The sequence below is a fragment of the Neophocaena asiaeorientalis genome, unplaced genomic scaffold (assembly GCF_003031525.2).
Source record: "Neophocaena asiaeorientalis asiaeorientalis breed wild unplaced genomic scaffold, Neophocaena_asiaeorientalis_V1.1 scaffold86, whole genome shotgun sequence".
NCBI lineage: Eukaryota > Metazoa > Chordata > Mammalia > Artiodactyla > Phocoenidae > Neophocaena > Neophocaena asiaeorientalis.
In genome coordinates, this window is record NW_020175039.1 from 11,725,365 (window position 1) to 11,740,389 (window position 15,025).

Below are 15,025 nucleotides of genomic sequence, written 5' to 3' on the forward strand. Positions count from 1 at the left end.
GTCTGTAAAGCTTTTGATTTCTCCATCGAATCTGAATGAGATCCTTGCTGGGTAGAGTAATCTTGGTTGTAGGTTCTTCCCTTTCATCACTTTAAGTATATCATGCCACTCCCTTCTGGCTTGTAGAGTTTGTGCTGAGAAATCAGCTGTTAACCATATGAGATTTCCCTTGTATGTTATTTTTCGTTTTGCCCTTGCTGCTTTCAATAATTTTCTTTGCCTTTAATATTTTGCCAATTTAATTACTATGTGTCTCGGCATGTTTCTCCTTGGGTTTTTCCTGTATGGGACTTGCTGTGCTTCCTGGACTTGAGTGGCTATTTCCTTTCCCATGTTAGGGAAGTTTTTGACTATAATCTCTTCAAATATTTTCTCGGGTCCTTTCTCTCTGTCTTCTCCCTCTGGGACCCCTATAATGCAAATGTTGTTGTGTTTAATGTTATCCCAGAAGTCTCTTAGGCTGTCTTCATTTCTTTTCATTCTTCTTTCTTTATTCTGTTCCGCAACAGTGAATTCCACCATTCTGTCTTCCAGGTCACTTATCTGTTCTTCTGCCTCAGTTATTCTGCTATTGATTCCTTCTAGTGTAGTTTTCATTTCACTTATTATATTGTTCATCTCTGTTTGTTCTTTAATTCTTCTAGGTCTTTGTTAAACATTTCTTGCATCTTCTTGATCTTTGTCTCCATTCTTTTTCCAAGGTCCTGGATCATCTTCACTGTCATTATTCTGAATTCTTTTTCTGAAAGGTTGCCTATTTCCACTTCATTTAGTTGTTTTTCTGGGGTTTTATCTTGTTTCTTCATCTTGTACATAGCCCATCTGGTACATAGCCCTCTGCTTTTTCATCTTGTATGTCTTTCTTTGAATGTGGTTTTTGTTCCACAGGCTGCAGGATTGTAGTCTTGCTTCTGCTGTCTGCCCTCTGGTGGTTGAGGCTATCTAAGAGGCTTGATGGGATTGACTGGTGGTGGGTAGAGCTGACTGTTGCTCTGGTGGGCAGAGCTCAGTAAAACTTTAGTCCACTTGACTGTTGATGGGTGGGGCTGGATTCCCTCCCTATTGGTTGTTTGGCCTGAAGAAACCCAACACTGGAGCCTACCTGGGCTCTTTGGTGGGGCTAATGACCGACTCTGGGAGGGCTCATGCCAAGGAGTACTTCCCAGAACTTCTGCTGCCAGTGTCCTTGTCCCCATGGTGAGCCACAGCCCCCCAACCCCACCTCTACAGGAGACCCTCCAACACTAGCAGGTAGGTCTGGTTCAGTCTCCCCTGGGGTCACTGCTCCTTCTCCTGGGTCCCAATGCACCACTACTTTGTGTGTGCCCTCTAAGAGTGGAGTCTCTATTTCCCCCAGTCATGTCAAAGTCTTGCAATCAATTCCCACAAGCCTTCAAAGTCTGATTCTCTAGGAATTCCTCCTCCCTTTGCTAGACCCCCAGGTTGGTAAGCCTGACTTGGGGCTCAGAACCTTCACTCCAGTGGGTGGACTTCTGTGGTATAAGTGTTCTTCAGTCTGTGAGTCACCCACCCAACAGTTATGGGATTTGATTTTACTGTGATTGCACCCCTCCTACCATCTCACTGTGGCTTCTCTTTTGTCTTTGGTTGTGGGTTATCTTTTTTGGTGAGTTCCAGTGTCTTCCTGTTAATGATTGTCCAGCAGCTAGATGTGATTCTGGTGTTCCCGCAAGAGGGAGTGAGAGCACGTCCTTCTACTGCACCATCTTAGTTCCTTCTCCCATGTTGTATTTTAAACAGTCTTTGGAACTATGTTCCTCCCACCCTCACCCCCTTTGGTCTTTAGACACCTATTGTTTGTGGCTCTTTAATGTAAACATATTAAGGAAGATATATACGATTCTGGAAATTAAGACCCTACTTTATAATAAATCATGTGACCTAGGATAAGCTAGTTAATTTTTTTGTTTGTTTTTTTTTGTGGTACGCGGGCCTCTCACTGTTGTGGCCTCTCCCATTGCAGAGCACAGTCTCTGGACGCGCAGGCTCAGCGACCATGGCTCACGGGCCCAGCCACTCCGTGGCATGTGGGATCTTCCTGGACTGGGGCATGAACCCATGTCCCCTGCATCGGCAGGCAGACTCTCAACCACTGCGCCACCAGGGAAACCCTAGTTAAATATTTTTTAAATGTTAATTTCTTCATCTGTAACACTGGGATAATTAACGTGCTCTGCCAAATGCATAGATTATTTCATATTATAGTTTTCTTTAGAAAAATTTTTGTCAAACTCAAATGTATAGAATTAAAAGTGAAAATGTATGCCCATCAATGAGCACCATTCCCCCCAACCTACATTTTTCCATAAAGTGATTACTTTATGGTAATGTTTGGTATATATGTGTACATTCATGTGTATATTTATTCACGTAAGTGTATATAAGTTCTGGGATTTTGTTTTACAAAAATGAGTACACTATATTTACTCTTCTATCACTTTTATTTCATTGTACATTATATTTTCAAAATCCTTTCATTTCAGCAGATTGCGATTAACTTCATTCTTTATTTAGTCCTGCAGGAGTTTCCCAAGTTCTGGGTGACCTGTAATTTACTTAACAAATTCCTTCTTAGTGGACATTAGATTACATTCTGTTGTCTCAATTACAACCAGTGAGCATTTTAAATACATATCTGTCCATATGTACACATTTTTCTGTGTCAGATTGCTAGAAATAAAACTGCTTGGTCACATGTGAATTTACACACACAAATTTGTTAGCAGCAAATTAGTCTTCAAAAATCTTGTATCAGTTTTGATACACACCAATAGTTTGCTCAATTTTTAACCTGCATGTAAACTAGATATTTTTTTTTCATTTAAGAATTATGTACACAACAACATATCCCTGATTTAATTTATAGTTACTGGATTATAGCTGAAGTCAAATGTCTTTTTTACATAATTATTGAGCATTTCTATTTTTTTCTTAAACTTTCTATTCATAGTCTTTGCTCAATTTTTCTGTTTTAATATTTTCTTTTCCATTTTAATATTTTCTGATTATTTTCATTACAAAATTGGCATTTTTTTGGCCAATTTCAGAAGGAAACTCATCCAGATATATACTGGGTAGGAGAGATTGTCTTTATTTCAGTCTATTGATATTCTGGATGGGGAACTAGGGTAAGCAAAACAGATTGTGTGTGTGTGTGTGTGTGTGTGTGTGTGCATGTGCGTGTGTGTGTGTGTGTGTTCATTTTCATCAAGTCTGGATATAGAGACGTTTGGTCTGCTATAATGCAAGGTTGAATGTCAACTTTTCCTCATTTTTTGGCTTGTAACACATCCATGATAAGATAATTCCATTTTTTAATCACTTTATTTCCAGTATATCATTTATTTGTGTATGTAAGGTGTAGCCATCAATTCTAATGTAAAAATATATTTTTAAATACTATTTATGGTTCCATTATGCCAATTCATACATACACTTCCCTTATTATCTTGGAATCTGTATATATAGTCTTGGAAAGATTATGCAAAAACTCACACTCACCCTCAAGAATACTTTTATAGTTCATGTAATAGGGCAATATTATTTTTGTTTTTGTTTTTTTTAATCCTGACTCATAAACTTTGCTGATGTTAATAGCCTGTTAATAAGGGAGAATTTCCCTGGTGGCCAAGAGGGTAGTTTAAAATCAGCTTTAAGGTCCCTTAATGAACCACTGAGCATGTCTTTTAAAAATGGGTTGAATAAAAATTCATTAAATAAATGAATAAAGCAGCTGTTGATGAAGAATAGAGTAGACAAGATTCCTTTCCTATATGACATAACTAGCAATATTAACATGTCATAGCCCATGGGTCACCAGGGAATTAACTGGGACAAGGGTCAAACTTGATTAGTAGCTGCCAAATTTAGGCATACTTTTACTAACTGACTCTGAATGTCAGTTTCAGTAAGGGCTTTGCAGGTATCTACCATGTTTTTCAGGTGAACTGTAGCAGTTATTGCATATAAGATTAAACCATTATAATACTTGTAGGGGTGTTCACCTTATGGTATGAATGGTCAGTTCCTTTGGAGTAGCTATCACCAGACTAATTAGAAGTAAAAGATGATGTTATATTTTCTTCTGTGATGTGAAGATGGGTATAACTGTGGTAGTTTAGAAAGCCCAGATATGTTTTTATAATTCTACATAGCCTTTTTTTCAATGCATTAGGCCTTATGCTACTGGTTAAAATAATTAATAAAATATTAAATTATTAAAATTCAAAATTCCTTCCCTGTCCAGATCAGGATATAGTCTCTATGTATCCTGAGGCTTGACTCTGTGCGGCAACAATTATTGTCAATTATTCTGTGATCTAATGTGAGATAGGAAGCAGCAGTACAGTTTAAGACCTATCTCCATCTCTGCCTTCCCGTCTAAATAAATGCTTTACCCTTCCTGCAGTGGCCACACAATAAGAAGGAGAGAGTATCTTAGAGGAGAGGTATTAAAATATTGGTTTATAAAGGCTGAAAACCTTGGGGCTCCCAATAAAAAAATGAATTTTCTGGCCCCTTCCCTAGATTTATTGAATCAGAAAGTAGGAAGAGGACCAGGTATCTTTCTATGTAATTCTTACAGTCTATCAGGCACTGGACACACAGATGTGTCCAATTATTCTCCCCTGGGAAAATTAATAGTGGTATGTAGTTTAGTGTTAGTGTCATTAAACCTGATTTTCTACACATTTCAGCATGCTCTGGAAGTAATATTCTTGAATGGTCTATGAGCTTTATTTGCTTCATTTAAAGTCGATTCTGATGATAGTAGCTTTCTAGAAGCATGTTACAAAACCCAAAGCGTTCATTTTGCGGGGGCGGGGGGCGGTCACAATTTCACGACTCATAGGAGTAAATATTAGATTGTAGAACTAGAGGGTACCTCTAGAGAGCATTTCATCAAGCCCGCTGTCTTTAATTTAGTGGAGGTCTAAAGCATTCAAAAGATATTTCCCTTAAATACTGACAAAGACTCAAGAAACCTATTCAGTGTCTCATTACAGTGTTTTTATCACTCTAATAGTCAATAAATTCTTCACATCCAACCCAAATCACCTTTGCTTTAACCCAAGCATTTTTCCTATTGCTCAAACCTCCAAGTTTGTAACTGAAAACAGCCTAACACTAAAACCATTCCACTGAAGTACCATCTATTTAATGGACACAATGTGTTTCACGGACATAGTTTGTCGAAATTTGGTCAATAAACAGAAGTAATCTAGGCATCATAGAGGTGCAGGTCATTGAATACTAACTGAAATAGAATGAAATAAAAATAAGCATGCTTCAAAATATGCTTAGCAATGTAATTGGGGGCTGCTCAGGATACTTGTCACATAAACAGCTGCTGCGTAAGAGAAAGGAACAGTTTTCTGACTGTCTTACTTATCTGAAAGTTTTGCCTTCAGAATTAGCCAAGCAATATTTCTGTTCCCACTTTAGGTCTTTTTCTTCCCACATTTTCCTACCTGCTTGCACATCAGTTGTGTTTGCTTAATCTCCCTATTAGTGATAGAGGGCTTAACAACACCAATAGGAAATTATAGGAAGAGGACAGTCAGTGTGATTAAATCTCAGACAAAGAATAATTAGTTAGTCAATCAATCAAATGCTGGAAATAACCTAGAGTTTTTCCCATTTTCACTGGATAGAATAATTGTTTTCAGCTCTAGACTGCATATTGGAAATCACCTGGGGAGCTTATTAAAAGTATCAAATCTTAGAACATGGCAGGTAATTTTGAATTAATAGGAATTAGGTGATTCCCAGGCATTTTTTTTTTTAAGCACTCTATATCCTGCTACTCCAAATGAGGTCTGTGGACTAGTAGGCAGTGACATAACCTGGGAGTTCATTAGAATGGAAAATCTTGGGCCCCACTGATTATCAACTAAATCAAAATTTTCACTGATGCAAGAATCCTGTTCAGTGATCATAGAAAGCCTGGTTCAGAGCCACGGGGCAGAGGAAGTGAAGAGAAGCAGAAGGCACTGAGGGTGCGAAGATGGAGGAGATGATGAAGGAGGAATGGATGGCAAGGAGGAAAAAGGGGGCCGGGTGTAAAATGTAGGAAGAAAACGCAAAGACTTTGCCTAAATTTACGTCATTTGTTTTTTTTTTTTTTTTTTTTTTTTTTTTTTTTTGCGGTATGCGGGCCTCTCACTGCTGTGACCCTTCCTGTTGCGGAGCACAGGCTCCGGACGCGCAGGCTCACCGGCCATGGCTCACGGGCCCAGCTGCTCCGCGGCATGTGGGATCTTCCCGGACCGGGGCACGAACCCGTGTCCCCTGCATCGGCAGGCGGACTCTCTACCACTGCGCCACCAGGGAAGCCCGTCATTTGTTTTTTAATGGGCAGAGATCCTTTTGTTTAGTCACCGTGATGTCAATGCTCTGTTTTGCATCATTTATGAATGCTCATTTTCCTTTTGTAACTCATAAGAAGTAACAGTAAATATTTGATTAGTAAATTGCTAAAGTTCTTCAAATAAAATTAATTTCTTCTAAGGGAGTAACTTTAAGGGTAGTTACTATTATATTTTAAGAAGTAATTAAGCCCTTGTTTTTATTAGTTAAATGCTGATGTAATAAACCTACTTATAGATACTTTAGTTTTTTTGAGATGATAGATATTCTCTCAGCAGCATCCTCTTACTACTACAGAATGCTTGGTTCCTTAAATGTTAAGGACCCAATATCCATCTGATTCTCATGGATATTTTGAATGAATCCCCGTTTCCAATTTCAAATTTACTGACCCTAATATAATAAGCATTTTAATTTCCCAGGTTTTATCTTTTATGTTAAGCAATCAGAGTTAGTGATGTACCACTAAATAACAAGCTAGTAAAAATTCAACCCAAATATTGTAATGTACCCAATGAAGCAATTTAGAAAAGATAATAAATATAGGGGAAAAAAATTCTAATGAAATAATAGACAAGCAAGGATGGAAATTAAAATAACCAAAGCAATTATAAGTTAATGTTCCCATGGAGGCTAAGTGAATTATCTGATTGATTTCAGGACCTGTTTTTTGTTTTGTGTTTTCATCATAATAAAACATGACTATAGTTTGATGTGTTTAATTCATATTAAGTAATGCTTATTAATCAGCAAGTGCCATTAAACAGACTGTACAAAGGGAAAGGTTTCTTTCTGGAAACAAAACTCATAACAATGTGAAGAAATGTTTCTTAACAGTCTCATCATTATTTAGAGATTAAGCTTATTGCTTTGTTCTTTTGCTTACTTATTATCTGTCAAGCAAAGATTTCTAAATACGTTTCATGCTTACTGAACTTTAGGTGTGTGAAAACTATGATAATAAATAGTGATTTTTTAGTGTTAAATGTATCTTACCTTTTGAAAAAATATAATTGTAGACTGCTTTTGAAAAAATCCCAGAATTCCCTTTTAATATCGTAAATCAAAATTTTAAAAAATAATGCCTTAGAAGGATGTTTCTTTGCATGTTCCTGAAATGGAATGGCATCTCTAACATCAAAATGTCCTGAGAAAATGTGAGATAGGTGACCACTGTATGGAAGAAATTGCTATTTTGAAAAATTTATAGTTGACAACACATATGATTGAATAATTTGAATACATGTTTTAAAAGTTCACAGTATAATAATTATTGAACCTAAGGTTGTACTACGTTAGATTCTTTTTCTAACATATTGTTTTTATACTTAAATAGTGTACTCAATGAGAGAAATTATCTTATGAACATTTAATAAATAATTTATAAAAATAAAATCATGGTTATTTCCTTAAATACTATATACATTAATTTCCTCATTTGGTAGGAAAGACCAAAGTATATAAATAAAGAGAAATTGAAACATTTTGTATAGTTACCTTAAATCACCATAGAGTTAAAAAGAGAAATTAACACTTAGACATATATGTCTAGGATTAAAACATGATATGATTTATAGGATATGATTGCTCTCTTACTTCATGCTATTTTCCAGCTGAGCAAAGCCTGTCAACTAAAAGCAAATTAGTAGACTGTCCTGTGATAACACTGATTTCAAATCTAGTAATTTGATTACTTAACATATGTCTGCCATTTCAATAAGCAACTCTTAATACATCAAAAGAGCCTCGTTGAATCTGGAAGAGAGGAATTATATTTGAATCTGTTCTTTCCAAAAGTGTCTGTTAAAAGTGTTTCCTTTATATGGTATTAATTACTAATTAGGACATCTAAATAAATATAACAATTGGTTAAAAGATAGGAACGTTAATGTAAAGCACATGTGTGAATATGAAGAGTTAATGAGTAGATTTAATTCATCTGCTTACTTGCTCAGAAGCAAGTGTGTCAGATTAACTCAGGGTGGAGATGTGTCTGAAAAGGTTTCAGAGCAAAATGGCGCCTTAAGTGGATCTTATGAATGAGTATTTGCTAGACAGAGAAGGCAGATAGGGTTCTTTTCGTCATGAAGGAATGCATTGTGAAAAGGCAGTGAAAATTACAGTTGTGTACCATGAAAGGAACTGGGGACCACAAGCGGTATTTCTCTGTTTGGATGTGAAGATCACAATGAGAGTAGTGAGAGATGCCAGTAGAAATGATGGTCAATTGATAGAGGACTTTTATTCCTTGCTAAGGGTTTACTCTTCTAGTGCAGAGATGGGAAGTAAGCTTCATACTGTGAAACAACACTGATTTATATGCAGTTGCCCATATTTTCCAATCATTACTTTTAGAGTGGCATAGAGGATTGTGATCTGATAAATCTTTTAGAAGGCTATGTAATAATTTAGAGCTAAGTCTCAGAACAAAGTTGGAGTAGAGAGGAGAGACAGTAATGAAAATTATCTATTGCTAGTATTTGGGATTTTTATTAGGTATGAGAAGTGAGGGTGAGGGGAAAGGAGAAATAGAAAACATGTCCCCAAATTTTAATTGAGCTACTGGATGGTTGGTACTATCATTAATTGAGGTAAGGGAACAAATAAGAGAGATATACTTGATGGTGGAGGTGGGGAAATGATACATTCCATTTTGTACATTTAAATGAGAACTTTTGTAGACACCTAGAAATAAATATTGCATCTCAATAGAGAATTCAGATCTGGATCTGATGTTATCTACCTATAGGTAGTATGCAAAGCAGAGATGAATGATTTCATCCAGGTATATGAGCCCTTAGACCAAAGAAAATTGTGAAGACCAGCTCTGAGGAACACTAGAGTGGTGTCTTGCTATGATAGCAGTGAAGGAAGCTTTGAAGAACTCAAAGAGGTGGGAAGAAACAAGGGTGAAGTGGAAATACAGAAGAAAAGAAATGATGTGCTACACATATGCTGTAAAATTCATTTCTCTAAATACTTTTACAATATATCTTTAGAATAAGTGTGATAAGCGGAAATGTGTCCCTCAATGCTATAATTTTGATGTCCAATGTATACCTTGACATACTGCTGTCAGCTTGGATTGAAGGATGTTATAAGAAAAAACTAATAGAAGTTTTTGTTGTGTTTGTTATGAATATATCTCTCTCCCTCCCTCTCTTCCTTTCCTCCTTCTTTCTTTCCCTCCTCCATCCTTTCCTTCCTCCTGTGGTGTTGCACTCTTCCTTACACAAGTCCCTCCTTTTTCAGAAATCTTAGAAGAAACTGCACTTAAATCTCAGGAATAGAAACAGTTGTGCTACTACAGATCCATTATCTACCTCTCTTTGTCTACCTGCCTACCTACCTATTTATATGTCAGTCACATATCCATTTTATCACCTATCTAGCATCGATGTATCTGATAGGAATGATATAATGTGAATCATGTAAAAATTTCTGTTCCCCTTTCTGCATTGACTACCAAAAATGTTGCACTCACTCCTGGGGACACCGCCCGCTGCAGGCCCTCACTGTGCACACTGAAAGTTGACTTCGCTGCTGACTCCATCCTTCACGACCTGCCAAAATGTCGCATTCAGTTGTTCTAAATTTGATTCTTTCTTGCTAAGTTGTGTGAGTTTTGTAAAGCCTTTAAGTATTTGCTGGAACAAGAAAGAATATAGAAAACACATTCGTGTATTAATTTTGAAGGGTTTTAATTTTGCAGTAATTTTGGGTTTTACAGTAATTTTGATCAATTACAGACTTCCTTCAGTAAATGTTTGCTGAGCTGAGTCAATGACAGTTGAGTACATTGTTTCTCCAGGGCTCAACTTTTCTCAGCTACTCCAAATCCCCTTAGAAGTTTCTCTTGGTGGCTGACTTTGATGAGGACCTATCTCTGTCTTCTGCAGTGACAAGGACTGTCTGTGCAGAACAGTGTGATGGCAGGTGCTACGGACCCTACGTTAGTGACTGCTGTCACCGAGAATGTGCTGGAGGCTGCTCGGGACCTAAGGATACCGACTGCTTTGTAAGTCTGGCAGCTGTCCCTTTCACTCTCTGGTCCTCCCCTCCATCCTGGTTTGACTCAGGCACATTGAGTCTTTAATATCTTATTAAGATAAGATCAAATTTTGCCATTTTAGGATTAAGAAAGATGCTCTGACTTCCTAGAAGTCATTCCTTCACTGGGTGGCTATTAATTAACTAGGATTGTTCTGTTCTACTAAACGAATTATGTTTTTCTGATTACAATTTATATTATGAGTGAGGTTTATTGGACAACATGAAGGAGAACATATTGAGATATCTTTTAAAAAGCTAACAGCATCCTTCCAGAATTTACGGTGATTACCTATGTGTGTTGTTGCATCGTTGAGTCGAGTCTTCTGAGTGGGGGCACTTGCATTTTATTTCTCAAATATAAATTTCAAGATTAAATCACACAAATTTGTGAATTTAACTGTTTTACAGTTTATATTGTTTACAAGCTAATATTATTCAAGATTTATAAGATTTACAAATGCACGTTTAAAGCAATTTATATGCTAATCTGTATGATTTTTATTTTAGAAGAGGACACTTTTATGTCCTCAAAATTAATATTTATAGCTTGTAGGGGTCACTTTTTAATTACATTTTGATATCCTTGATAAAGGTCTTTCTATTCTTTTGAATACATGCAGACAATTCTGTGAGCTATAGTTAATGAAATTTCATACACACAGAGCGTTAGTTTCATTTTAAGCTAAAAATCATAAAATAATAAACTATTTTCGTTGCTAAAATTGCACACAGGAATTTATTTTGTTTTTTTTCCCCTCTCAAATATTCAGAGAATACACAGATATATTTAGAACTGAGTCTTTTTTTCAATTTGGCACTTAATTCTGGAAATAAGCAAATTATAGATTATAGCTCTTATGATGTAGATACACAGTAATTTCTTTTCTTAATGTCACAAGAAACTTAATTTGTCTATCCTAATTTTATAGTGAAACAAAAGTGTGTATTGCAGAAATGAGTAGGGAGGAAGAAGGAAAGAGAAGAAAAATGTTAAAAGTATACAGAAGATGCTCAGCAGACCTTGAACTGAGACCCTTTCCCTTGCCTATCACCAGACATGGGATTGAAGCTTGATCTGGAAGTTGCTGAACAAGTGTTTCAAAACAGTAATTTCAAAACAGTAGCAACAGTAAACACCAACAGTTGGTGTTAACTTTCACTTAGAATCTTCACTGCATTTTTTTCATGGTTCCATTATCACAATAAGCAGAGTGCTGAGGGAGCTTCAGAATTCTCATTTCATTACTTTTATGGAATGGGCCAGTGATTCCACTTTGGCATTTAGTACAGAATGTTCAAGAATGCCAGACCAAGACTTTGGTGTAAGTTATGTTGTATTGTATGCTGTCTGGAAGGTAAACTTGTTTGATTTCTCTGGCTTATGTCCATTTGTTGCCAAGCAATCTGTGCATAACACTGTATGAAATATGTTAGTAAAGCAATTATGAGGACACATGAAGTTTTATACCCATAAATTAAAACTTACTGAGTTTCCTAGATTGGTTTTTAATAGATTCTTCCTGGAGAGTGTCATCTTAGTGAATAATGTATTATCAGTGAATCTCGTTCTGATTATGCATCTCGTAGACCATCATCAGGGAATTGTCATGTTTGTGATAAAGTGCTTGCTAAAACAACAATTGATTAAGAAAATGTTTTGAGGAAACAGAATAAATTAGTGCTTATTAATAAGAATACGTACAATATATGATGATATGTAAAATATAGCTTGAGTTCACATTAGCTTGCCTTCCAAGGCCTAAATTATTCCTATGAATGTTTAAATTATTAAATTAAGATAATTAGTTCATCCCCTATTTTGCTAATCACATGTTTTTATGTACTTATACATATGTTCTCTTTTCATATCAAATACCTAACTCTTAGGTGGTACAGTTGTTTTTAATCATTCTCAAATGCATTTGAACATATTAACAAATTGAGGTCTCAGTACAAATATATGTCAGCAGAAACAAATTTACTTGGAACTGGTGACTTTTAGTAAGTGGTATAACATTATGAAAAAGACCATATAGGAAATGGTATCATATTATTTAATTATGGGCTAAGTATAGCTACTTCTTTACATTTTGGCATCATACCCCCTACATTTACACTTGACTAGTCACCTGGCAGAGACTTTTCTTTAAGTCCAGTTTGAATGACCATCACATTTTCTCACTATACGATGGTGATGAATGGACTTACCATATCACTTAAGGCACTGAACTCTCCCAACCAGCTTTAAGGAAAGTCTAGCCTGTACAAATGGAGATTTAGTTGTCACTGCCAGACTCTAAGACTCAACATAAACCCTTTGGATAAGGGTAAGCTTAAATAAGTTTTCACTATTATCTAACTTTAATAATTTAAACCAATTCTCAGTTTAGAAATCAATGGATAGATACCAAGCAATTAGAACATCAATAACTGTAGATGGTGTATTTACTGACATTAGAAAAACAGTTTTGTAAAATTGAGAAGTACAAAACAAATGCAAAGTTAAAAAATAAGCCCTTACAACTAGGAAGTTATCAGATTTTCCAGTTTTTATGAAATTGATGTACGCTGAATAAACAATACAACCTATCACAGAACTGTTGTAGCAGTGTCCCTTTAACAAGTATTATGAAGGTTATTTTTAAAACAAAATTAATCTTTGCTGTGTTGCAGGCCTGCATGAACTTCAATGATAGTGGAGCATGTGTTACTCAGTGCCCGCAAACTTTTGTCTACAATCCAACAACCTTTCAACTGGAGCATAACTTCAATGCAAAATACACCTATGGAGCATTTTGTGTCAAGAAGTGCCCACGTAAGTAACAGGATAAGAAGAGCCAAATCAATTAGCTCATCATTTAAAAACAGAGGAATTTCATGTAAGTTTATTGAATTTCAAAATTGTGACAATATTGTGAATTACTTGAGAATTGGTAATATTATTATCATTTCACAAATAAGAAAATTAAAATTCAAAAAATTGAAGTGATTGGTTCATAGTCTCAGCAGAGTAGTGGCATGTTTGAAGTTATAGTACAGTGTCATTCATTGACTTCTAAACTCAATATTTTCACTATATGTCAATGGTTTTGCACACAATTTTGTTCTTCAGAAGAGTGATTAGTTAAGTAGCAGCAAGCTATGTAATGAAAGAGATCTGCTCTAATAACAATGCATTTTCACCTAAAATTATTTCTTATTATTTATTTGTAATAGAATATATAGCATTGTAGTTTTAACATCAAATCCAATGTTAAACAATAACAGTGGATATAAAGGGCATGTTAAGGGGCCTTTACCAAATTGACAATTCATCCTGGGGATACAAAATGACCAATTTAGCTTTCATCAAGAACAGTATATGTCTCAATACCTGTTCAAGTCAGTTTCTTTGCTTGAAAAGACCAATGAGACAGTTCTTCAATGTTTTACTTACTGGAAGGCTAAAAAAACCCACTACTTTTATCCACATACTCAATTAAAAGAAGACTTTACATTCTACAGCACACAGATACTGTGTTTTTGTTCTTGTTTTGCTTTGTCCACGTGATGAAGTATGAAGTGTAAGGGACATGGTATTAGAGTGGCTTCAGTTATAGCTTTGCCCACTTACTAGTCGTGTGATTTTAGATAAACTGTTTAGTTTTCTATTTCCTCCTCTTTAAAATGTGGATAATCATATGTACCCTCTCTCTTTCCCAGATACATTATAAAGATCAAAGGGATAGGGGATAGGGTTCAGAGGAATAGTATGTAAAAACAAGTCTTTGAAAGCAATGATGATTCCAGCCTTTATTATTAAATATTTTATATTGATTAAAAGAATAATTATGAGTGTATATATATATATATATATATATATATTTAATATGGCTCTAACTTACCATTTTAAGATCACAGACACACTAACTCTAGGATAGAAGAGATTTTTCCATCTTAAACAATTTTATATCCAAAGTTATGTTTTTGATCTAACAACTTCTCATCTGAAGTTACCCTATATTTCCCCATCTACTATTTTGCAAAATACGGGGCTTGAGAGTATTGTAGAATGTGGCTAGATGATGAATTTCTTTGGTTTCTTAGACAAATGTCCTCCTGCTCTACTACTTCATATTATGGTGGCTTGCCCCAAAGATAGTCAAAACCATGTTTTTTTGAAATTTTTGGTGCTTTCCTTTTTATTCAAGCCCTGGGGTTGAGGCCCAAGGCTTGGGCTGGAGTGGAAGACCAGAAAAACCTGAGCTAGGGAATTTTCCTTTTCTTTATTACATCCTTTGTAGTGTCTCATCTGAAGTCTCTCAACTCCTAAGTTATGACAAGGGGCTAAATACTTAGGACTGTTTTTTGAAATTATATGCCCAGTTACCATAGATATGGTAACTCATAAACTTCCTTTCATGGATTAGTTTAGGTCTATCCAATTCCAGATTAACTTAAAGAACTTCATTATTTATGTAAAATTCAAATCTTTGAGGGACCTTGATCATAATGCATGGTTTGCTAAACTGTAGCTGTCTTAGAAAAACAAAGGTGTTCAATTTCTAAATACTGGTCTACAATTCCTAATTCAGAATTCTGA

General features: G+C 35.6%; 1 protein-coding gene across 1 annotated transcript in view; it reads left to right on the forward strand.

The window, feature by feature from the left end:
* The window catches only part of ERBB4 (erb-b2 receptor tyrosine kinase 4), a 1,100,940-nt gene that overhangs the window by 784,553 nt on the left and 301,362 nt on the right, over nucleotides 1-15,025 (forward strand). Inside the window, exons 6-7 of the mRNA XM_024763203.1 lie at nucleotides 10,290-10,408; nucleotides 13,117-13,258. Of these exons, the coding sequence (XP_024618971.1) occupies nucleotides 10,290-10,408; nucleotides 13,117-13,258 (261 nt within the window). The remainder of the gene's footprint in view (nucleotides 1-10,289; nucleotides 10,409-13,116; nucleotides 13,259-15,025) is intronic.